The sequence below is a fragment of the Dipodomys spectabilis genome, unplaced genomic scaffold (genome assembly GCF_019054845.1).
Source record: "Dipodomys spectabilis isolate Male_0828 unplaced genomic scaffold, ASM1905484v1 ptg000669l, whole genome shotgun sequence".
Classification (NCBI taxonomy): Eukaryota; Metazoa; Chordata; class Mammalia; order Rodentia; family Heteromyidae; genus Dipodomys; species Dipodomys spectabilis.
This window is the reverse complement of record NW_024871346.1, coordinates 4,124,500-4,151,016: the sequence shown is the minus strand read 5'-3', so window position 1 is coordinate 4,151,016 and position 26,517 is coordinate 4,124,500. Positions and strand designations below refer to the sequence as shown.

The 26,517-nt window shown below is 44.8% G+C and overlaps 1 protein-coding gene across 1 annotated transcript in view; it reads right to left on the bottom strand.

Annotated features, from left to right (window-relative positions):
• Clic5 (chloride intracellular channel 5) overlaps window positions 1-23,158 on the bottom strand; it is a 102,200-nt gene extending 79,042 nt beyond the window's left edge. Inside the window, exon 1 of the mRNA XM_042671948.1 lies at window positions 22,531-23,158. Within this exon, the coding sequence (XP_042527882.1) occupies window positions 22,531-23,070 (540 nt within the window). The 5' untranslated portion in view covers window positions 23,071-23,158. The remainder of the gene's footprint in view (window positions 1-22,530) is intronic.
• Window positions 23,159-26,517: the final 3,359 nt, after the last annotated feature.

The following is a 26,517-nucleotide window of genomic DNA, read 5'->3' as shown; positions in this document are numbered from 1 at the left end:
TGTTGCTTTGTATGTCCCTCCCCCACGGCATAACCCCTGCTTTCACTGTATTTGATGTTGGTATAATTTGTGGAGGGGAAGGGAAAAAACAAATCGTTTAAATAGGGAATAGGGATACAGGTGGACCCATTGCAACAATGAGATGTACAAGTCATTATGTCGAAAACGAACTTCACAACTTCAGTGCCGGGGGGGGGGGGGGGGGGGGGAGGGTGGCAGGGAGGATTGGGTGGGGGGGCGGGGGGAGGATGGGAAGGGATGGGAAGGGGAAACAAAGGAGGAGGCTACAATGCTTGATAAGAAATGTACTCATTATCTTGCCCATGTAATTGTAACCCCTCTGTACAGTATTTTCGCAATAAAAAAATGCAATGCAAAAAAAACCTTTCCATTATAAACAAAATTCATAGCATTGCTGAAGATAGGGGGAATCCTATCTTCAAAGCTGAATGCATACAGAAAAATATGAGTAATAATAAATTACACATTGGTTGCTGGTGGCTCATACCTGTTATCCTAGCTACCCAAGAGGCTGAGATCTGAAAATCATAGTTGAAGGCCAGCCTGAGCAGCAAAGTTTGTGAGATTCTTATCTCCAATGAACCACCAAAAAGCAGGAAGTAGTGCTGTGGCACAAGTGGTAGATCCCTTTGCCTTGAGTGAAAAAGATCAGGGACTGTGCCTAAGACCTGAGTTTGGGCCTCAGGATTGGCACACACACACACACACATACACACACACACACACACACACACACACACACACACACACACACACACACACACACACACACACCAAAATCCGAAAGAATTAATGAAATAAAAAGCTGTAGTTGGGTGCCAGTGGCTCATGCTGCCTGTAATCCTGGCTACTCAGGAAGCTGAGATCTGAGGATCCTAATTTGAAGCCACCCTGGACAGAAATTGGTTCTGTGACTCAAAGTGGTAGAGTGCTAGTCTTGAGTGAAAAACTCAGGAACAATGCCCAGGCCCTGAGTTCAAACCTCACGATGTGCCTCCCACCCCCCACACACATGAAGTTGGTTCTTTGAAAAGATAAACAAGATCAATAAACCCTTAGCCATACTGATCAAAAGAAGCAAGATAACCAAAATTAATAAAGTTAGAGATGAGAATGGAACTCTACCTAATACCAATGAAATCAAATCTAATACCAATGAAATCCAAAAAATTATAGGGTGTATTTTGAAAATGTAGAAGAAATAAATCAATTTCTAGACTTATATAAGCTGCTTAAATTGACCCAAGAGGATATCAACCACACAAGCAGACCTACAATGAGCAAGAAGATTGAAGCAGTAATAACATTCCTGCAAAGAAAAGCAAGACTGGATGGATTCACTTCAGAACTCTACTAGATTCCTAAAGAAGAATTAATACCTGTGCTTCTCAAACTATTCTAAAAAATAGAAAAGGAAAACATTACCAAACTCGCCTTTTGAATCCAATATTTCTCTGATACTCAAACTGGACAAGAACACAACTCAAAAACGAAATTATAGGCCAATTGCCTATGAATACAGTGGCAAAAATTCTCAATAAAAGACTTGTAAATTGAACTTGCAAAAATACATTTAAAAGAGATTATATACCACAATCAATTTGGAATCATTCCAAGAGTGCAGCAGTGGTTCGGCACACACAGATCAACAAATGTGATACAGAATGTGACGGAATAACAGGTAAACACCATCCCATCATCTCAGTGTGCAGGAAAACTGTCTGGCATCTCTCTCTACTATTTGAATGGGAGCCAGATGTACTGTCACATGCGCAAAGCCCATAGGAGTTGGTGAGCTCTGAATGTGGACAAGCCATTTGATTTCTGTATGTTTCCATTTCTTTGGTTCTAAAATGGAAGTGACAGTAATCAACAACTTTTTGGATTCCCTGTGGCAAGGGTTAGTGGAGGCATTCTGTGTAGGTTATAGCCAAGTTCCTGGGACACAGTAACTTCATGGTTGTTATTATTGGAAGATCGTTGCAGGCATTACTATCGGAGCTAGTATTCTGGAAAGTATAAAGCTCTTGACGACAAACAAAAGGGTTTGTGGCTTCATTTTCTATGAAAGGGGTAGGCCAGGTGATTTGCGACTTTCTATGAGTGTTGCCTAGGAGAAAAATAACATTTTATTTTATTAATTTGGGCTCATGTCTGGAAGGAGGAGAATAATAAACTCACACTATAAACTAAAACATTTAAAAACTTAAAATACTGAGTAAATCAACTTTTAGTTTATCTTTCTTAAATCTGTGAACATTTTTCTTAATTACATTAATAAAAGCATTGAAAAGGTTGTCCTGCATTATATGAAATATAATATTATGTGAAATATATAAGGGCTTCTATGCCGAGGACTTAGCATTTTTTCTGATCATTTCCTCCATAGCTCAAGTTTCTATGTGTCTATCGTTTTACAGCATTTTTTGGCTCTGTTTATTTGTTTGCATTGCGTGTTTATTTCATAGTTTTAAATTTCTCCAAAACTAAGTTCACTGAGGTTTGCACCTAGAGATCCACGCAGGTTAAGAGATGGCTGGGCCTGGCCTTCAGTTCAATGCAGACACGCTTCTGAAAAAACTCTAGAGGGCGCTATGTTCCTGTTTGTGATGACTTCCACCTTGGTGCTCTCAATGTGGGGGGCAAAGGGGGCGGGGAATGGAAGGAACCAGAAAAAAAATGAGGAAGTAGACTTGTCATATACAAAACCGATTGTGTATTTAAACAAAACATAGAGTGCCCGCCTCTGGTCCCAAGGAGACCTGAGTGCTGGGCCTAGGCTCTTAATTGGCAGTCATGACAGGAAGCTGAGACAAGGGTGGTCAAGGTCACTTTACATGCAGGATCAACCAAGACAAGTCTAGAAGACAAACCTCAGGTCCCCCCATGCCCTGCCTGCCCCACCACCTGCTTCTCTCAATGGATAAAACACAATATTCTCCCAAGTAGAAAGGCCAAGACAAACTTCTAAGGCCCAGTCCCCCTTCATAATATGCTTTATTTCCCAGGAGGAAGGAGACTGATTTGATAGGCAATAGTAAATCTTAGAACTACATAACTCACACAGATTTTGCCATGTGAGTCTACCAAGCCAATCTATAAACAGTAGTTAATGTTCTTGCCTCTTGGTTGCTGCTACTAGAGGCAACGGTGGTGACAAGACTACTGATAGCCAAAGTGATTTGCATTTACTGTGCAAAACACTTGTTGCTGCTGCTGTTGTTGTTATTGTTGTGATTTGGTTTGGTTTTGTGTTCCTGGAGACTGAATCCAAGGCTAGCAAGCCGTCTACCCCGGTGCCACACCCCTAGTATTTTGTTTTTGAGATGGCATCTGGCTAACTTGGTCCAGGTAGGCCCAGACTTCTCAGTCCTCCTGTGTTTACCTCTTGAGTAGCTGAGGTTGCAGCTGTGTGCCCCACCATGCCTGCATGTGGGATGTTTTGTTTACTTTGGTGCATTTGAAAGCTATGGCTATAACCTGCTAAGGAATATACTGTTTGTTGCCATTTGATAGATGGGAAAACTAAAAAGTTAGCCCCAAACCACACAACTAGTGAACAGCAAGGTAGATTGTGACAACAGATCTGCATCTTTATTGACTTAGACACTGTTCTCAACGACCCACAACGCCCAAGAAATAAGATGAAACTGAACTCGAGAGAAAGACAGCTTTGAGATGCAGGGGCATAGCAGTTAGATTCATTTTGGACCCTTCTGTGCTATCAAATCCAAGAATGCAAACTCTGAAATGTGCTAGTTCCTGCCCTAGTTATAAAATACAAATAGGAGGATGTTGCTTTGAAGCTGGACTGTAATTATAACACTCAGGAGAGGTTCAGGCTAGACCTACTCCGGACCACAAATCAAAAGAGCCCAAGAGGCAACTTTGAGAATGAGACACAACTGTCCCTCCACTGGAGTTTCCTTGCTTCCTGCCAACAGTCCTGGTAGCTTATGTGTCTCCATTTCCCAGTGCCCCCCATGCAAGTTCTCCACACAGACCTTGCACAGGGACCACGGCCAGCCACTGTCTGCTTCCAGGGAGTGGCAGCCCAACCTTCAGTTCACAGATGCATTGGGTGCACTCTCAGCCTGCCTCATGCGATGCTCTGTTCTGGACAGACAGTGGGGGTAACGCTGGGTACAATGCATCACCTCCCTTTACGTGTTTGCATCGGACACCCGGAACCACGATTCTTGCGTCTGAGTGCCTATGTGTGGGGCTGTTGAACTGAAACCATCATGAGCACTGTAGCCACCTCTGGTTCTCGTCATTGTACTTTGCCCACATATCTGTTGGTGCTCAAAGTTTTACTATTTATTGCATTACAAGGCTTTCTGACTAATAACAAAGTAAACACCTTTATAAAAGAAATAACCCCTTCAACCTGTATTTCTGCTCTGGCAATGACTGCGTGTAGCCGAAGCCTCTCTAAGGCAACGCTCAAAGACAGGGCCTCAAGAAGGGAGGTGGAGAGAGGGAAAAGCAGGAAGTCATTTCAGCAGAATTCAGTGATATCTCTAGAGGACAGATGTTGGCAAAATCCTCTCCTGGCCGAAGACCAAGCCTGTCCAGGAGTTTCCATAAAAGAGGATTTCTCATTTATCCTGCTGTGGCCTGCAATTCTACTGCTTTTGCTGATGAAGTCTCGGGGTATAAATCAAAGATAACCAGGAATTTGGTGATTTATTTGCTTCTCACCCGGAGAGCAAACAGACCGGCCCTAGTGGCAACCTGGTCTCTTTAGCTGACTCTCTCACTCAGGGTCACCGGCTTCCTTCATCTTTGGAAGACAATATTCACTGAAGGTACAAGAATAGGTATGATCACAGTAATAGCAGGAGCTGTACCAGAAGTCAGTCCTGTGGGGTTCAACAAAAGGGAAAGATGAGGCATGAATTCCAAATAATATCTTGAAAACTCGTCTGGAAATGACAGCCTATGTCAGATCCCTGAGGTCACCAGAGGTGACGGGAGACTCCTCCTGCTTGAAGATTTCATTTTTGGAGGTTCCTCACCGCTGGCCCAGTGAGATCCAGTCCACGCGCCATCAATAAATCATTCTGAGCTTGCTGACCTGGTGGGCGGAGTTGGGGTGTCCCACCCCTGCCCTCGCTCTCCTCACCCCTGCCCTCACTCTCCTCTGAGAGCAAAATGCCCTCTTACATATTTAATGGCACCCTCAAGACTCTGGTCAAGTTTCCACCGAGTTTGCCAGAGGGATTAGCTGACTTAGTAGGCAGTTCCAAGAGGGTCAGGAAAAGAAACAAATTTGAAAACAATCTTAACTTTTCTTTTAAAGGCTGTTTTCACCTATCACGTGTCTGACATCTTACAGTTTCGGGAGGGGAAAAAAAATGACAGCTAGAGTTTTACCACCCGGTGGGATATATTGAAATGACAACTAAATTCCTATTCTTTTTCTTGCTGCCTTCCCTTCCTTCCCTCGGTGGACGTGGGAACTGCCTGCCGGAGGGAGCGTGACTCATTCTGGACTGACCGGAGTGAGTGAGACCTCGTGAGCTACACACAGGCAGAGGGTAGAGGCTCCGAGCATCACCAAGAATGCTGGGACCAGAAGCTCTTGTTTTCCCAGGCAATAAGATCCCTTCCTGCTCCACGTTCTCATTGGAGGACTATACTATTTATTTATTTATTCATTCATTCATTTATTGGTGCTGGTCCTGGGACTTGAACTCAGGGCCCTGGCACTGTCCCTGAGCTTCTTTTACTCACAGGGCTAGTGCTCTACCACTTCCAGTTTGGGGTTCTTTTTTTTTTTTTTGGTAATTTATTGGTGATAACTCATGGACTTTCCTGCCTGGGCTGGCTTTGAACCATGGTCTTCAGAGCTCAGCCTCCTGAGTAGCTGGGATTACAGGCATGAGCCACTGTGCTGGTTCATTTGAGGATATTTTGTGGAAGGTTGTTCATTGCTGTTGCGTATATAGTTTCCATGTTTATTGAATTAAAAACAGCACACCGAATGAAAAAGAAACTTAATATCCAAACTAAAGCTAATCTTTACCATTATTTTTGCATGGAAGACCTTCCAATCCCTAAAAGCTGTCCTCCATCCTCCGACTTCCACACCTTGCCGGGCAGCCTCCTGTCTCACATCAGTCCGCTTTCTCTCCCAGCCTCTTCCTCCCAGCAAGTGGGCTCTGTATCCCAATCCCACGTTAGCTGCCGCTTGCTTTGTTCAACCTAGCCACCGCCTCCACTCTCCTGTTCCTCTAGTCGGCATCAGCACACCTCAAAACTTGAACCCTTTCTGATAGGCAGGGATGCTGAAGGTCAAGCTAACCATCATTTGAGAATTCAAATTTGAGAATTTGAAAACTGGAGCAGTCAGAGGCAAGGGAGGAAGACAAAGACACTTGCTGTTCAACAGAACTTTCCCGAGGGTTTCCTACCTGAATTTCCCCTGAAGCTCTCAGGGTAAGGCCCTGGGAAGATAAGAGACTGATTCCATCAGTGCTGTTTTGCTTTGCAAACAGTGTGGCTTAGGGGTTGCTCCATAGGAAAGTATTTAGAGACAAGTCTTGGACCTCTCTTTCCCAACCATCCTTTCTCCACCCCGGGACGCGGGATGCTTCTCATTCTTCAAATAGCATGTTTAACCTATGTCCAGGCGTGACATCTCCCACAGAGTGGTAATAGCCATGAGAGTGAGTGATAAGTATTACAAATGGCAAAAAAAACCCATGTGTCTTACTCATGATTCTACAAGTTCACTCACATCTCTGTTTCTGTCTCTCTGTCTATTTCTCTCTGTGTGTCAGTCAGTCATTTCTAGCAGGCAGAAGAAGTTGCCTAAACAAGGTACAATGGAGTCAGGCATAGTAGCTCATGCTGCTAATCCCAGCTCTCTGGGAAACAGAGGCAGGAGGATCTTGAATTTGAGTGTAATAATGAGACTCCGTCCGTCTCAAGAAGCCAGAGTGAATGAGAGAGACAGAGACAGAGAGAACAAAAAAGAGAAAGAGTCCCCAATCATTGAATTCTTTTTGAGAGGAGTTTAAAAAACAAGCATATAGCACCTAGGTAAAAACATGGTCTTTGGAAATCAAGAGACCCAGGAAAGAATCCCAATTTTAATATGGCCTTGGGATACAAGGAAGAGCTGTAGCTATAGGAATAGGAATCCTGGCTGAAAGGATTGACAGCATCGGTTCCCAACAAGTGACAGAACGCTGGGGTGTGCAGAACCTCTCAGGGGAAAAAAAACATGGGTGTAGTACAACTAGAAAGTTCACACCTTGTCCTCAGCTTTGAGGGGCTGCGTGAACAGCCTGAGGGCAGAAAGCTTAGAATGGACGTCTCCTCTGCATGGCTCGTTGTGCTTCCTGTTCAAACAATGAGAAATGCTGTGTTAAGCAAGGAGGGTTTTTGACAGCTCCTTCTGCAGGTTAATGAGCACTGCATGTCTTCCTGAGGAGGAAGTAGGTACCATGGTGGGGGAGGGGGGAGCAGGGAGGAGGGATGGTCGCTTGACCATCTCCTAGTGATGTCCTGTGCTCTGGTTCTGGTCATTTGGTTAACTTGCATTCTCCAATGGAAACACCACCACCAAAACAAGAAAGCTTTTTTAAAAAAAATCTTTAAAGTGGAAATCAAGACAACCAACAGACCATTGTTCCAAGTACAGAACAGACTTTGGCCTGTGGAGCCACTCAGCCACATGCTCATTAAGCCTATGGATGGGAGACTGAGACTCATCCATTGCCAAAACCGAGTCCTCCTCATTAGGGCCCAGTTACACTAACAGAAGCCAAAACAATGAGCTGCTCCATAAACTTTAGGGAGTAAACTCTGACTAGATGCCCTAGCCTTCACAACACAGGAATGAGAGCCCTTGCCAGGGGACGTGGGAGTTTCATGCTTCCTTGCCACCCTGGACTCTTGAGGCAGTTCAGAGACGGTGGTGAGCCTGTGTCAGGCAGACTGCGCTCTATCTTGCCTTAGACATTTGCAACAGATTTTTCAACTTGCATAGGAAGTGGAAAACCAGTCTCTGAAATTACTATCTACAACAATAACCAAAGAAAGAAAAGTAACAGTTCCTTACCTGTGAGTGTGCCTAATGTGTACATGGATGTGCATACATGCTTACGTGTGTGTGTGTGTGTGTGTGTGTGTGTGTGTGTGTGTGTGTGCACGGGCAAGTGTGTATAATCTATATGTGTGCTCGTCTCTCAGACTTTTTGGCTGTAGAATCCATGTATATATACACACGTGTATATACACACATGTACATCCATGTATATAAACACACGTGTATATACACACATGTACATCCATGTTCTTTTCCTTAAGGAATCTTTGAAGTAAAGAAATGCCTTTCTCTGAGTGGAAAACATGAATGGAAAGATTTGTTGTGTCTGCTCCCGGCAAGGAGCCTTTTCTCTGACTCCCAGAACACTTAACGAATCCTCCTCCAAGTCTTGAGTTGTTGTGTGCAGTCAGTCTCCTCTTAGGGCTGAGGCCAGGCTGTGTGTGGGACGCTCGGCCCCTCAAGCAGGGCTCCACCTGCGCCGGAGACTCCACAGATGTATGTCCATGTGCTGTCATGTTGAGCAGCGGCCTGGAGACCGGCTTGCTAGTTCTACTTCTGCCCTTATCGCAGCATGACTGGGGGCACATTACTTAACTTCTCTAGGCCACAGTTTCTGTATGTTGTTCACAAGGAAGCTCAGCCCAAGGGTGACCATCTGTGGATGTTTTCACATCAGGAGATCCTGGAGAGTCGATTTCTCTACCTCAAAGTCTCCCTTTGCCAAGGAGGGAGAAGAAATCCTCGTTTGGCTCTCAGGGTATGCCAAGTAGAGGACTCAGGATGGACTCTCTTCCTTGTCTATGTGTGTTTTCCTGAGATTCTAGCTTGCGCTATTCCTAAGCATAGGAGAACTGGGTAAGGAGGCAGCTGATAGATTGAGAGAAGACTCAGATGTCTTCCCTTTAACTTCTTCTACCTGTGGCCTGGTAACTACACTTTACAACAACTACTCCTTGGGTTTTTGTTAGCCTAACTTTACATGTCATAAAATATTATCTCACATATTTTATTTTGAATCTCACAACTATCTTATAAATGGAAAACACAGACCTGATCTTCCTCTCCCTGGCAGCTGGCTAGCCTGAGTTCAGACGTGCCCTCTCTGTGAGTTATAGCGGCATCACGGTGAAGTAAGTCCATCACTCGGGTGGAGGAGAAGGCAGTGTCCTGGGTTGACGGTCTCAGTTTCCTTTTGCACCTGCATTTAGCAAACATGGCCAATGTCTGGTGTATTTCTTGGAACACGAATGTGATGAGATTTCCCTGAATAAACAAATTCTGCAGCCACATAACTGCAAAACACTTCACCACACCCTCTCCTCGAGGCGTTGGCAAGCAAGAGGTTCTGAGACGCCCTGGAGCTCAGAGCCCTGCTTCCCCCCTTGGAATTCACCAGTTCCCTGACCAGTGAATGATGGTTGAAAGATTGCTCTCTGCAGATTCACCGCGAAGACTGCTGAAAGAAAAGTACAGAAGCACGAAGAAGAATAACCTCAGACCAGCAAAGAAAATGACACAGTATTGCTTATGGGCAAGGGGTTTTGACAAGCTTGTTTAACAAGACAAGAAGAGAAAAGACAAGATCACTGGGAGTCTGCTGATGGGCGATACAAGACAGAAAACATTGCGGCCCAAAGGAATCCCAAGGCAGCTAACGGGAGGCACAAACCATGGAGAAGCTGAGGCACACACCTGATCATCCCACAGTTAGTGTGGTGGGAAGGGACGCAATGTAGGATCACGTGGAGGAATTTCCTGAGAGGTTATCTTAGGACCGCAGCACCGATACCACATCTCAGCTCTGTGTGCAGTACCAGAAGCCTGGTGTGATCGTGGTCTCTATGGATGGTTTCCTCCACACCCCCAAGGTCTGGGGGAGCTGCTGCTTCCAGTGTGGGTACCAGGGCCTGCGTGGAGCTCTTCTGGCTCTGACATTGGGAGGACAGCACCCCTCCTGCCCACACTGAAGGGAAGATGCTTGGTTTGGCCTCCTCTGTCCCTGCCTTGTATGGGAAGCCTGGAAGACGGAGCATTCACAGGAGAAGGTTAGAGCCATTACAAGTAAGAAGGGAACTGTCGAAAATGTCAAGCTTCATCTAAAAGATAGAAATACACAGTCTTTACTACCTATGGGGTAAAAATTAACAAGCAACAGCAAAAGACATGGGTCACATACAGAACAGCCAAGCTCCTAGTAATGAGCATCAAAGAAAGAGGAGAGAAAGAGAGACAGACAGACAGACAAGGGCAGGACTGACAGTACCTGCTCAACACAATTATTCATGCATTAGACACCAGGCAGGCCACATCACTGCCCCAGGAGCCACAGACAGACAGAAAGCCAGCAAAGCACGATGCCATTGCTACAAAGAAAACAGGAGGAGGCTGGGCATGGTGGCTCACCCCTGTCATCCAGCCTGCTTGAGAGGTGGAGATTGGGAGAAGCTCAGTTCCAGGCTAGCACAGGCAAAATGTTATCAAGACCCCATCTCAAAAAAAGGCAAGCTGGGCACAGTGGCATGGGCCTGCATCCCAACTACCCTGGAGGCCTAGGGAGGAGGATTGCAATGGGTGCTGGCAGTGGCACTACTGCAAGACTCTACCTGAAAAATAATGAGAGCAAAAAGGTCTGGGGGCATGACTCGAGTGGTAGAGCGCCTGCCTGACAAGTGTAAGGCCCTGTGTTCAAATGCCAGTATCACCAAAAACAACCCCTACCCAAAAAGAGAGAGAGGAAAAAAAGAAAGAAAGAAAGAAAACAGAAGGATAGAAACCCCCAGCATGAACCCCAGGGGTTCATCCGCTGCTAAGGACATGCCACTGCATCAGAGACTCTGAAGGGAGAGAGAAACCAACGGGAGAAAGTATGAAAGTAGAATAATGATGGGGCGCTGTTCCTTCATGACCCCACTTAGAACCTACACATAACCCCTTATAGCTATAACCCCTCTGTCACCTCTGAGGACGTTCATAGTTTGCCTTCCATCCCACCCAGGAAATCCATCAGTGAGGTCAACACTAGTGATGTCAGGGAATAGATCATGTCCCCGGATTTGTGGAAAACACACAGCTACACTTTATCACAAGTCTCTGCTGCTTCTGCCAGTAACTATTTTCCCCCGCTTGCCTGAGAGCCTGGGTTTTATACGGAGTCTATTTTTAGTAATTGGGCGCAAGGGCTGCTGGGAGCAATCGCCTCAGGAGGCCGAGCACTTTACCCTGGGGAGAGGCATTCCGTGCTGGGTCCTTGCCCTGCCCAGCTCTGTAATTGAGATGGGACAATTTACCACCTCTGAGCACTATACAGCACCCCGTGAACTGAGAGCTCACAGGGCCTGGCTGTGTGCCGTGCAGTCAGCCAGGGACTGTCCAAAGCGACGGCAGCCTGAGGATGGATAGTTTTGATGAGCTAAAGACGACGGTTCTGCTTGGGGACCGAGGCTGGGGCAAGCAGCTTGGGTTAGGAGTAGGTGAGGGTTGAGGCTCCTCAAGTTTATTTCCTTATGACCACTTCCCAGAGTCTGTGCCCATAGCTACATGGCCAGTCGGGCAATGCTTGGCATTCAGAGAAGCAAACCGAGAAGTCTGGTTGGCAGATTGTAGCAGGTATTTAAGCTTGCAAGGCTTGTACTCCTTTTTTGGCTCTATGGTAATATGGGCAAAAATAGGCTACAAACCTTATAAGCCACAATCCAGTTCCCCTGTCTCCCCCTCCCCTCCCCATCCCTCCCGCCCTCTCCCCTGCTCCCAGGCACTTCTGACCTCCCACTTTCCTGGTTTGAGCCCTCACTGGCTCCACAGACTCACAGAAAGTCCGCGACATGCTGTTTGTGTGTCTTTCTCACTACCTGCACATGAGGTGCAGAATTCACATGCAATAAAGTTTTACTGACAGGTAAATCTGTTACTTTGTGATGTAGTAAAGGGATCCGTAGGAGAATAGAAGAAAATTGACCGCAGACTCCTCCTTCCAGTTATGAAAGTTGTTTCTTTTTCAATGGGCAAAGAATTTACAAGAGAATTGCTCGACTTCCACCTTTGTGTTTTCTTGGTGTTTGTATCTGCTCTTTCCCTTCTCACAGATGCCTTTCCTCGCTTTCACCTTCTTGTAATTACCAATCATTCTTGAGGATCACTGACTATTTTACAGGCTCCTCTGACTGGTACACGAGGATGCCCAAGCGCAGATTCCTGCTGCTTGCTGTCTACCGGTGTGGCCCCCGTGGCTTAGAGACAATGTTTTCAACACTTAAGGTTTTTGTAGCTACGACAGATCCCCCATGACTCAGAGAGACTCTGGATGGGCATAGCCATTGAGCTTTAAGGGCTGAGCTTCGCCTTCATACCCACAGCTATCATACAGGAAAACCACATCCACAAAACCTGTGTCACGGACACTGGACCAAAGTGCCTGATCGCCACTGGTGGTTTCTTTGGTTGGTGAGCACAAACAACTCTTCGGTATTCTCAAGTCAGATCACTCCACCTTTTATTTTTAGGTAAGAATAAAGATCCATTTCTGGTGGCTCAGATCTGTAATCCCAGTTAGTTAGGGGGCTGAAATATAAGGATCACCATTCGAAGCTGGACTGGGCAGGAGAGGCCATGAGACTAATCTCAATTAACCAACAACAACAAAAAAACTGGAAGAAGAGCTGTGGCTCAAATGAAAGAGTGCTAGCTTTGAGCAAAAAAGCTCAGGAACAGCGCCCAGGCCGCAGGTTCAAGCCACAGGACACACACACACACACACACACACACACACACACACACACACACACACACACACACATTAGATAAAGATCAAGAGAAAGGACTATGACTACATAACCAGTAGGTCTCCATGCCCGAGTTAGCCTCAAGTCTGGTCACCCTTCAATAAGCAGTGTTAGGAAAATGGAGGAGAAAGGAAGGAAACAGCCTTCCTGTGGGCTTGGAGACTGTGTAAGGAGATGGGGCAGGAGTTGGGTTTTATGAGGTCTGAGCAAGGATGCAGAGGTTAATGAAAAAGCCACTAGGTCTAGGGAGGTGGGGAGCTTTTCGGTTGGGCCCACAATGGGATGTTTACAACCAGGCTCGGGTAGCTTGCCCGGCCTCTGTCAGGCAGTCTGCACATATCTTTAGAGACTTGCCTGGTGTATGCACCTGGGAAAACAGGATGGGGGTCAATCCTTCAAGCAGTGTCTTCTAGAGTGTTCTAAAACAACAGCCATATTCATTGTCTGCATTTTCCAACCATTAATTGCACGTAGCTGTTGAATACTTGAAATAGAGCTAGTATAAGGAAAGCTGACTTTTAATTTTATCTCATTGTAATTTTAACTGAAATAGCTACCTGTGACCAGTGGCTACAGTGTAATTCTAGAAGAAGCATGCCCATGTCTAAGAAGGAGTTGATATTGTAAATATTAAAGGATCATCCACCACATTCTTTCCAACACAGACGAGCAGAGCAAAACTATTTCTGTAGAGGAAAAACAAACAAACAAACAAAACCCCATTCAGCTGAAGTGCAAGGAACAATAGCCCCTCTTGGCAGGAATTCATCATACCTCACATGTTTACCTTGTGGGCCGGACCCTGAAACCTCAGACCGTTCCTGCTTCTTCAACAATGCGCTCGCGTGTTTATTTGGGCAGTTGCCATGTGACTGTGGCCCACCTGCCTGCAGTTGGTGGCCATTGGCCTCAGGAAGGTCTGGCTCTTCTGTTGACCCACAGGTGAATGGAAGGAGGGAAGAGCGCTCTGCTTAGTGAGTTGTCCAAGTGGGACCTGGCTTCCAGCCCAGATGTCTAATCCATGTCCCCTCAAGAATGCACAAATCACTGCGTTTCACAAAGCAGGGAGTGTCATGCAGAACCCAACAGAGCTGAACATCAACACGCTTCTTCTCAGGTGCCCATTACAATTCACACACAAATGGATTCTAGACACTAAGGCCTGGGTATTGGGACCTCGCTTGACAATGGTATACCAAAAGTCCACTCTTCCTGGTGTTTTTTGAAAGAAATGGTGGTGTCACCAGTAGGATGACTATTCAGAGGTTAAATGATCAAATGCCTTCACGTTTATGCTGTATCAGTGAATAATTTGCTGAGATACCTGTTTTTCTATTTCCTCATTGCTGAGCGCATAGGGACAAGTCAAAGACTTTGCAATGAACAGCACAATCTTACAGAGGATGGGAAGGGCCAGGAGAGAATCTTTTGCTAGAGGCCATCCCACATCATCATTGCGATGGACTTTAACCAGTTTAACTTTATGACTATATTCAAATCTCCAGTGGAACTTGAATTCAAGGGGCCAAGACCATCTCAACTTTTTGTTAAGATGACAAAAGACATTGGATTTTCAGACAGAGAGAAGGCACGAGTGTGTGCTGCAGCAGATAGCGCATCTGTGGCTAAGTCTTGCTGTGTGCACAAAGGAGAGGAAAACACCAAATTCAGAGGAGCAATCTCACGGTGGTTAAGTTTGCGTCCCCAGCAGACAGAGCAGAAAGACCACCTAGTAGGCAAGGCACAGCCCTCCACAGGATATTACTTCAGAAAAGAAGCCAAGCTACTCCAAAGGAGGGCTGAAAAACCCAATATCCAGTTAGAGGATTGACGTTAGGTTTAGGGTTTAAGGATTGGGATTTGGGTTAAGATTAGATTTATGCCCAGAGCCAAAATATGTTACTAAAGTATGCAAGTAACTTAAAAAGGCAACTCATCACCAAAGGGTAAAAGCCATCAGTCAGTATACACCTATGGAGCACTAAGATGATAAAATGACATTAAAATTTCTATGTAGATATTTATTATTTTAAGAAGGTAAAAGAAAAACAGGGACACGATGAGGATAAACTTGACAATAAATTCAACAACTCTTTATATGACCTATGTACATCACCTTTAAAAAATAATTAAAAATGTTTCAACAACTTGGCTGAAACAGCAACCTAGAAGAACCTGGATGACCAAACTTACTGACAAGGAAGTAGATCAGTGAATGGCCCTGTTTCTGTTAGACTCAGAGCATTTGCAATTGGGGAGGGTGACCTTCCTACTCAGAAATCTCTAGCAAAGATAATTTCACCAGTAACTCCTACCAAGCTATTAACAAAGAAATAACAGCAATTCTACAAAAATCTCTTTCAGAAAATAGAAAATGAAACACACCCTCAACTCATTCAATGAAGCCATCATTATCCTACCCAAACCAGGCAAAGAAAGTAAAACTACAGCCTCTTATTCCTCATGCAGGGCAGAGGCATAGCACACTTTCCAGCATGCATGAGGCCCTGGGTTCAATGCTCAGCGCTATATTCTTTAGGAACACATGCTCACAAAATTGTTGAAATTGACTCCAACAAGAATCAGTTATGACTGAAAAGGGTTTGTCTTAGAATGCAAGGTTGGTTTAATGTTTGGAAACAAAGAAGGAAAGGGAGGGAAGGAGGAGGGCAGAAGGACTCTCACAGCAAGCATGATGGTCAACCAGACACAGCCACAGAGCCAGCAAGACGGGATTCTTTCTGACAGTCTAGGGAAAATAATCCCCCCTTAACAATACCATCACTGCTCCCCTCCAAATTCTGACCAGAAACCACATGAAACCAGACCTCAGGAAGCCTGTGGTGAAATGTTTAGAATGGCTTGCCAGCTGATGCTGTCTCCCTGGGGTTTGACAACTCTTCGCTTTCTTCTGGTCACTGCATTTAGTTTGGCTTCTCTGTCTGTTGACAGAAGACTATTTGGTAAATCATAACCACTCAGAAACACAAAGGCAGGCCCAGGCACAAGGATGCATTGAATTAGTTATGGCAGCTTACATGGACAGCCCTCCTGGTGTCTAATCTCAATGGTGGGGTGAGTCCTCTGATTTCCACATCCCTTCAGCACTAAGAATCCTTATTTCTACTCACTTCAGGACACTGCGAGGACATCCTCCTGAAAGTCTGAGAACTAAGGAGATGGAGGTACAGAGAATTCATTGGATTTGGGGAAATATGGATCCTGGGAGTTGCTGCCCATGTCCATGCTTCCACCCAACCCTTTCTTCCTTCAGGGGTGTGGTGGACTTGTAGAGTGGTCCTCCAAAGTATCTGGCCACCTAGAACTTGTAGATGTTCCAAGATATGTTTTGGGAAAGGATTGTAGTAGACGTAGGAGGAGTCTTTAAAGACTTAGAAATTAGAACACTCTGGGCCAGGGCAGGTCCTCAACCAGATGACAAGTCTTTGTAGGAGAAGAGAAGGGGAAATAGACGGAGACATGAGATACAGTGCTTTCTGATGATGGAAGCGAAGACTGGAGCAAAGCAGCTGCAAACCAAAGCTAGGCGCTCCCAGAGTTAGAAAAGGCAAAGAATTCTTCCTTCAAACTTTTGGACAGAGTCAAAATATTAATTTCAGATTGTGAGATGATAATATTTCGTTGAGATAGGGCCTCCTGTGCAACCCAGGCTGGCTTTGAGCTTGCTGTATAGCTCATGCTGACTTTGGACTCAAGATCCTTCTGCTTCATCTCCTGTGTGTTAAGATTACAGGCATCCACAGAGATCTTATTTCTATTGCTTTAGACCACCAACTTTGTGATAGTATGTGTGTAAATTCATAGAGTTGGAGTAGGTTTTTGTGTGTGTGTGCATGTGTGTGTATGTGTGGAGTCTTGAATTCAAGGTTTCATGATCTTACTTAACTGGTGCTTTACTACTTGGGCCACACCTTTACTTCCACTCATTCAGTTTGCATTGCTCTGAAATGCCCCTGTTTCTGTGGAAGGCCTTGTAGCACAAGTTTACTACTTCCCTGACTCCCTGAAGATCTCTGGGGATAATATTCTCTCCCTTCTCCCTTCATCCAACAACCTTTTAGGCACACCATGGACTGGGTATGTGAGGTGGACAAAAGACAGAGCACTGGGATGTAACTCAGGGGTGGAGCAGTTGCCTAACATGCACAAGTCTCTGGTGTGGGAGGGAGAGAAAAATAGACAGACAGACAGACCAACAGACAGACAGGAGACAGAAAGGAGGGAGATAATATGTAGTAAGAGCTGAATTGGTCCCCATCCATCTACCAAATTAATATGCTGAAATCCCCTCAGTTTCTCAAAATATACCTCTTATAGGTTCTTGGAAGAGGTAATTACATGAAAATGAGGTTGTTAGAATGGGCTCTGATGTTTTCCTAAGAAGAGGAAATTAGGATACAGTCATAGAGAGGAGGTGACTACCTACAAACCTAAGAAACCAAGCCTATGCCATTTGGATTTCAATTTCCATGCTCCAGGACAGTGAGAAGAAAATTTCTAACATGTAAGTCACCCCACTGGCACACTTTATCATGGCCACCCTAGTGAATTAATACATCAAGGCCAGGGTAGTGATACAAGCATGGAGGAGACCCAGGAAAACCTTCCTCCTGAGGTAGCTTCTGGGCTGCATTTTAAATACAATCATTAGCTCAGAGAAGAAGTCTTTGGAAAGACAACAGCTTGTGCAAAGTCCCAGTGTCACGAACAGGACACATGTAGGAAGGAGAGATAAGACATCCATGGAGACCAGATCAGCATGAATTGGCCAGTGGTGGATCTTGGTTACAGGGCTGGTGGGTCATGAGGCCATTCTGGTGCTTTGTCTCCATCCTGTGTCCCTCCTGTGGGAACTCCTGCGTAGCTTGCAGGTGAAGGGATGGGCATGTCCTGTTGTTCTCTAAAGCACCTGTGGAACATTCTCCTGGCCAGCTGCAGGCTCTTGGAAAGCAGATGAGTTTTGAAAGCAGAGTGAGCAGGTGAACGCCTGAGGTCAAGGCAGCCGTGGCCAGTGGTGGCCAGGTAGGGTGAAAATGTTGATGAGGCGACATTGACAGGACTGTCACGGGAGAGGAGACACACGGAATCGATGTGGCTCAACAGTTTTAGCTTGTATGATTTTGTGACACAGGCAGGCACCAGGGTGGCCGGGCTGGCTGTGGATGACTCTGTGCATTCTTTGCAATCCCTTGGGAAGTCGATGGTCAGCGACAATAATGATGGTGATAATGGGGACGTGTGATCAGAGCGTCACACCATGTTGTTTTTCCACAGGCTGACTGGGCCACACCACTCAAGACGCACAAAGACTTACTGCACCCAAGGAGCGGGCCAAGGCCCCCGCTCTGCCCCTCCCACATGGACGCCCTGTAGGACCCTCCAGATGTCTGTGACTCAGTACATTCTAGAAGGTTCCTGAGCTTCCTTCTTAAACCATGTTGGTGAAACGCCAGCACCCAGACCAACCATGCCAACACAAAAGAAAGTGTCTGTACTAAGAGGCCCGTGGTCCCAACTTGCCAGTGATTTCCAGACAGCTTTGGGTAAGTTATCAGCCTCTTCCAGGTTTCAATGTTCCTCTCATAGTGCTGGATTTTATTGAACACATGTCCTCTGTGCTAGGTGTGCACGAAATGCTTTGTGTGTTCAGCAGGAATCCTCACAATCACCTTACAGCAAAGACATCGTCATCCTCATTTAAAAACAGGGCCACAGACATATGTTGTTGGGTTCCTGTGACATCTTTGCTTTGGTGACACTGATTTGCAAAGCAAACCAGTTCACATGGGCACCCAGGCATGGCTGTCAATAAACGCAGTCTCAAGTATTTTCCCAGCTCTCCAATTAAAAAGAAGTTGGGAGAAGAATAGAAATCTGTTTCCACTGGCTCATTATTTTGTTCCCTGGTTCTACGAAAGGATTATTGGGCCCAGGAGACAGGCCCAGACTTGCTGTCTTCTCATGAATGTTTTCTACTTTGTACAATGACATGTCTTTATTAGTGATGTTAAATTAGACCGTTCTTAGAGAATTATGCAACTGGAAGATCTTTAAGGATTCTGTTTTCCATATACCTTTGGATCAGCCCAGGCAGGTTGTCCTGGACCCAGACTCATAGTTGACCACAAACGATATCAAACCAACAGCTGTTAATACTTTGCGTTAAGTCCATACATTGTCCCTTCATCTCCACAAAGTAAAAAATACCTAGATACACAGAGATAATCTAGAAACCAACATCCCACTGCTAGCTTGCTCTCTACAGAATTTAGTCTTTCTGAGATTAAGGGCCTAAATATTTGGATGTATCCAGATTGTCAGTTGAAAAAAATATATGTCTTAATTGTACCTGAAGCTTTATACTTGGACCTTGGACTAATCTTAGAAATAATGAGTTTAGGTATCTTGGAACTGAAGTGTACATGAAGTGGCAAGTGGAAATGAATTTTCATTTGCTTACCTGTCATCTCTCTCTTTTTCTTTCTCTTTCTCCCTCTCTCTCAGTAGTACTGAGGTTTGAATGCAAGTGCCTTCTGTTGCTAGACAGTAACTGTACTCCTTGAGCCATGCCTCCAGCCATAACCAACTACTGCAAGAATACATGGTATATACTATAAAACATATGTATTACTAGTCTTTAAGAGGATTGACTTAAGTAGAATTGTTGCTTTTCATCTTATTCTAATTCTAAGGTTCTCAGACCACATGAATTGAGTGCCCATCTTGGGTTCCAAGACAGCCACACTGGGCTCCTCTGCTGTGGTAACTGTGACTGACCAGTCCCTGGCGCTTTCTACCATGCTGAGATGAGTTATCATAAGTCAGTTCCTTAGGAAAAAAATTCTAGGCTATGACTCCCCGAGATACTCAGTGGAGTTCTTGGGTGTGTTACCTGCCTTCTAGGCAGCATTATATTACATTTTCTGTGAAGAATTTTAGCATCTCCTCAAGGAGCTCCAAGAAGAGCTTGTGCATGGCTGCATGTGAGCGCTCTAATAGAGCCAGGCTCTGTGGACTGCAACCACTGATACCTCCCAAGGGTCAGGTACTCCACGAGCGTTGGGAGTGGACAGTATCAGTTTTATGACCGTGGTCCCAACCACACCCAAATGCAGAGATAGCAATTGTGGCCTGTTTGCCACAGTGGATGACAGCAGTTCCATATGTGGGCACACTGATAAAGAACTGGCTGGGGCCGTGTACCTTGGAATCAAAGACCAGAAGGGCTGGAAAATGGTGTTTCAGAGATGAAGAAGGGGGTCCAGGGCTATGTCACAGCAAATTATTATAGAGTACTGTTCAAATCCCTTGACCAGTGAGAGCTCTGTCTGTGTGCAGAATACAGTAATATTTATGGAATGTTTACTAACAAGGCATTGCATGCAAAATAAAAATTCTTTTGTGCAAAGCTTAAATTCCTGTAATAAGTAATCATTTCAGCTGCTGCATATTGACACATAGCAGGTGTCAGGTTCTGTACCAAGCAATTTATGTACATTACCTTACTCAATCTTCATTGTGACCCTATTAAAGAATAAATATATTATTAGGAAATCAGCACCATGGTCTCCTGTACTATGGTGTTCAGTTCTCTTTCTTTCCTTTCCTCCCTCCTTCCTTCCTTCTCTTGTTTCTTTCTTTCTTTCCTTGTATGCTGGTCCTGGGACTTGAACTCGGGGCCTAGGTACTGTTCTGAGCTTCTTTTGCTCAAGGCTAGCATTCTACCACATGAACCACAGCTCTACTGATAGCTTTTTCTTTCTTCCTTTCTTTCTTTTGGATAGTTTTGTGGAGATAAGAGTCCCATGGGCTTTCCTGCTCAGACTGGCTATGAACAATAATCCTCAGAGCTCAGCCTCCTGAGTAGCTAGGATTACAGGTGTGAGCCACTGGTGCCTGGCTGCTGTTAAATTCTTGAGGGCACTGGGTGTGGGTGGTTCACACCTGTAATCCTAGTTACTCAGGAGGCTGATATCTGCAAATTGTGGTTCAAAACTAGCCTGGGCAGGAAAGTCCGTGAGACTCTTATCTCCAATAAACCACCAGAAAATGGGAAATGGAGCTGTGGCTCAAGTGGTAGAGCTCTAGCCTTGAGCTGAAGAACTGAGGGATAATGCCCAGGCCCAGAGTTCAAGCCCCACCACTAACAAAAAAAATTCTTGAGGACAAAAAAATATATCTTACACATCCCTTCTTTTTCTTAGTGCTCTGTATACTACCAGGCAAGGCGTGTAGGCAGTCACCAAAATACTGAGCCCTCTGCAAGGCACTTCTCAAAAGGATCTTACAGAACTGGATGTAACGGCTCACAGCTATAATCCAGCACTTGGGAGGTGGAGGCAGGAAGATCACCAACTAGAGGTCAGATGGGTCTACAACGTGTCTCAAAACAAGTACAACAACAGCAGCAAGGTTTTATAACAGGATAAGGGAGAGATAATTGATATACAAAACAACTAAGAGAGAGAAAGCACACAATATAGTACATTAAAGTTTTCAATTAGTAAACAAGGCATATTTTATAAGAATTATTACTAGGAACCAGAAAGTAAGGGCCAGACTAGAGTTTGGACTAGAATGCCTGTGAGTCCACAGAGTACTTACTGAGTATCTAAAAAGTTCCTAGAGTACTTATTTTCTTTTTCTTTTTTATAGGAGTCTTTTTTTTTGGGCGGGGGTGGTTGTGGGGCCTGAACTCTGGGCCTGGGCGCTGTCCCTCAGCTCTTCAGCTCAAGGCTAGCGCTCTACCACTTGAGCCACAGCGCCACTTCCGGCTTTTTTCTTTTTGTTTATGTGGTGCTGAGGAATCGAACCCAGGGCCTCATGCATGCAAGGCAAGCACTCTACCACTGAGCCACCTTCCCAGCCCCAGAGTACTTATTTTCATCAGGAAGAAACATCAGTATTCACTCATTTTATAATAAATATGTTAGATGTATTAGTAGGATATTGGAAAAAAGAGATCTATCACCTTGATTAATAAGGATGATTTATCTCATTATGTGTCACATTTTACATTTGATCATTTTCATGCCCTTATGTATGACCACACCAGTCTAATACAGAGATCACCCGAGCTCTTTATTTCAGGATGGTAGGCATTATGCATAGCACACAGCTAGCATCTGACTGCACTATTGAAATCAGGTTACTTCATCAGAATACCAGCTATCTTGAGGCTGAAAGGGCAAGGCCGGTGACAGAGGTAGCATTTATTGGCCTTGTATCTGAAGCATCTGTGAACTTAGCAACACCAGGAGGAAGTTCCCCATCCAATCTGGATCTTGGATCTGACTATCTCTCAGAAGCTTTACTTTCATTTTGAAAGATGATCCTGATGAAGAAAAAAATTCAACCAGACAGACAAACACTCTTCACTCCTGTCCCAAAGGCAAGGATTTGAGCAGCAATGCCTGCTCACTCAGATAAACCCTTAAAATAATGTACCGCCTATGTCGATGGTTAAATACACACTTTCAATGTACTTCTCCATTCTGCTAATTGTGAGCAATTGTGAGTACATTCTGAGATAACATACCACAGGAGTATGGATGGAATCCCCAGGACCCTAATACCAAACATCTTTCATGACCTCAGAGGCCAGGTGAGATACCGGCCACAACCCTGTCTATGGGCGCACGCCCTTACCTTGACAAACAGGAAGATCTCAGGGCTTGTGAGAACTGTCTCCTTATCTTCCCAAGCCTCCAGGTGGCTGGCAGGGGAGTCCCTACTGATGGAGAAGGCCTTGCTGTGCTGGATGGTGAAGCTGGAAGGAGAAGGCAGGTCTTTCTTCACCAGGCTCCCACTGTCCCAGGGCTTCCCTGCATCAAGTTCTGAGTCCCACGTTGGTGACTCTAACTCTTGTGCCGAGATGCACCTGTCCTCCCCCGGCTCATCTGGTTCAGGTTCCTGGGTCTCAGGACATAGTTCATCAGGCAGGAGGTAGTCTTCTGCCTCTGGCTGGGCAGAGGCTAAGCTGTTCTCTTCACCCTTGGAGACGCAGACTGACACAGAATCATAGATGTGGTATTCTAGCTTGGCGTCATACAAACTGTCTTCTGACCTCACATCTCCATGGACTGCCTCAGACAAAGGACTTTCATTCTCTCCCAGCTGGTCGGGAGCCTCATAGATCTTCGTTTTTTGGATGGTGTCATAGATGTTTCTGTAGTCTGCATCATCCATGTTCACTGGTCTGATAGATCCTTTTTGCAGACAAGAGCTGAGCGGATCTGAAGTGAGTGCAGGGCTAGGGGATGCCACACTGCCTGGAAGAGGAGCCAATGGGCTTTGGAACAGCAGCAGCTAGCTCTGGCTTCAATGACAGGCCTCCAACAATCATTTACTGGAGGCATTAATAAGCAAACCACAAGTCCACTGGACAAAAGATAAAGTTTACACATGCAGTTAACCCCTTCACTCCTAAAGATATTGTGGAGAGCTGCCAGCAACTTTAAGATCCTTTGGATAAACCAGAAGTTGAATTGTATTAAATCCCAGTCTACACTGAACTCTTTTTATATTCAGCCATTTGTCATTAATGGAGCTCCTGCCCAACATCTCCTCCAGGCTTTGACAGTATTCGAGAAGTCGTGCAGCTCAGTGGAGAAGCACAATTCACACTGCCAGTGCATTTGTTTACAGCTAGTTCATCACACAAAACACTTCTGCCAGGCACTGGTAGTTCATGCCTGTAATCCTAGCTAATCTGGAGGCTGATCTGAAGATCCAAGTTCAAAGCCATGCTGGGCAGGAAAGTCCCTGAGACTTTTATTTCCAATTAACCAGCAGAAAACTGGAAGTAGAGTGATATAGCACCAGCCCGTAGCAAAAAAAGCTAAGGGCTGGCACTCAGGCCTAAGTTCAAGCCCCAGGATCAGCACAAAAATCAATCAATCAACATATATATGTACACACACACACAGAGGCATATATGAAAACAATTCTGTGTGAATCAAGATATCCAATGACAAATGAATTCCACATGCCCCTATGAGGTAAAAAATACATTTGCATTTCTTATCTAGAAACACCACTAGGTGCTGACATAACAGAAAGAAAGGAAGATAAATGCTCAGGCCTGTGGACCTGTCAAGGCAGACCACCCCAAATAAGACTTAAGAGATTTGTGGCTCTGTGTTCTGGTCTTCCCTCTTATATCCATGTGATCATCATAGTCAACACACATTCACTGAGATTCTCTTCTGTTCAGGAAACTAACCTCAATACCAAACTAGAGAAATGGAAAATACATTACCCGTCCTCCAGCTGACTTTCAATATGGTAGGAGGACCTGGAAGGGACGCCAAATCCCTAATGGACATAGATAGAATTGTGCAAGGCTTTTGTTTTATTTAATGTATAATTGGCTCACGTCTGGGCTATGCAGGGATCTATATGCACAAATTTAACCACAGAGACCACGTACAGATGTGGTATGAGCTCATCATTTCTCAGTCTATCTGGAGTGCACGTCCCCTCACTTATCTCTAGACTTGATTCTTCTGACGTCCTTAAGTACTTTCATATGATGCTACTCTGCCCATTTGTTAAAGATGACAACCTACTCTCCACTACTAAAAATCATTGCTTTTCTATCTATCTATCTATCTATCTATCTATCTATCTATCTATCTATCTATCTATCTATCTATCTATCTATCATCTATCTATCTATCTAGTCTAAAATTCCTCTCCCTCTACAACATAAGCCCTATACAGGCACAGAGCTCTGTCTACTTGCTCACCATCAGACATCAGTTAACAACCAGTTCCCTATAATAGGCTCATTGTTGGATGAACTTTCATAATTGCTTCTCTTTTGGAGGGAAGTACTAGGGATTGAACTCAGGACAGAGTCCTACCACTTGAGCCAGGCCTCTGGCCTTTTTTGCCTTGGTTAAATTTCTAGGAAGGGTTTCATTCTACACACAGGTCATAGGCTCTGATCCTATCCTGCTACTTATCAGTGTTGGGGATCAAAGGCACTGCCATTTTGCCCAGCCATTGTTATTCTGTTGCAGGAATAACAGGGGAGGACTGCTATGCTCTGCTATTGGTTGAGATACAGTCTCCTAAAAGCCACGCAAACTTTTATGCCCAAGCTGGCCTCAAATCACAGTCCAATCTAATCTTCCTTTCCCCAATCTTTTTGTATTTTTATGTTATCTTTTAAGGGGCTGTACGAGGGGTTTCAACTAAGTTGAACATACTGTATCTTGATCAGTGTCATCCCAATAGTCTTGAATCACCCCCACAAGCTTGTGCTTGTGGAGTACCTTTACCTTCCACTCCTCACTATGTTCCATGAAAATGAGGCTCAGAGACAGTACTTTGGGATAACAGTCATGATCTATCTGCAACAGGGCAGTCTTGAGATAATATGTGCAGGTCTAAAGGTGTTTCATGAGGATGAGCACTAGCAAAGGGCAGGAGAGCCAAGCAAGAGTGATAGGCTCTGAGTTCAAGCACTGGCACTGGTATACACACACGTATTGCCCTGCCCCCACGCACATACCCCACACAAACACACACGTGCACAAAAAGTGTGTGATAAATTCCTCAGGTGTTATTCCTTTTTTAAAAAATAAAACTCCATTTCCAGGCCTAATATCCATTATCGGCAGAGAACTCAAGAAACTAATCCTTCCCAAATCTAACAAACCAATCATTAAATGGGCAAGTGAGCTAAAGAGATACTTCTCAGGAAGAGAGATAAAAATGGCAAAGAAACCATGAGGAAATGTTCATCATCCATTGCCACAAAGGAAATGCAAATAAAACCAACCCTGAGATACAACCTGACCCCAGTCAGAATGGCCTGTATCTTAAATTCAGAAAGCAACAAATGTTGGTGGGGATGCAGAGAAAGAGGAACCCTACTGCGCTGCTGGTGGGAATGTAAACTAATACAACCACTCTGGAAAGCAGTCTGGAGGTTCCTCAGAAAACAAAACAAACCTTCCTGATGACCCAGGCATCCAATTGCTGGGCATCTACCCTTAGCAAGAGGAACCAGGATACAAGGACACATGCACCTCCATGTTCATTGCTGTACTGTTCACAATAGCTAAGTTATAGAAACAACCCAGATGCCCCACTACAGATGAATGGATCCAAAAATTGTGGTACATATATACAATGGAATATTATGCAGCCATTAGAAAGAACAAAATAATGTCATTCTCAGGAAATGGATAGAACCACAACAAATCATTTTGAGCAACAAAAGCCAAGATCAGAGAGACAAATGGCACATGGTCTCCCTGATATGCAGATGTTAAATTCAAAACAAGATATGATAAAGTAAACAAGACTCAGGAAACAAAAGGACCTCTTCATTTGTCATATCGTTTTTAGATGACTCTATGTTCTTGATCCCATATGGTATATCCATGTGCACATCTGAGGGAAGCTAGGAGGGCACAGAATCAGAGGGAAACAGATGATAAAATACAGCAGAGGGGCCTATCAGCAGCACTTGTCATTGACAAAAGTGAACTAAGCAACTCAAGGGCAGGGATGGAGGGAGGGAATGAGAGAGAAAGAGGGAACAGCTGACACTAAAGAAATGTACATCTTGCCCCATTTGGAAGAAATAGTTGTATTGTCAATGTTTGTAGAGTTCACAAT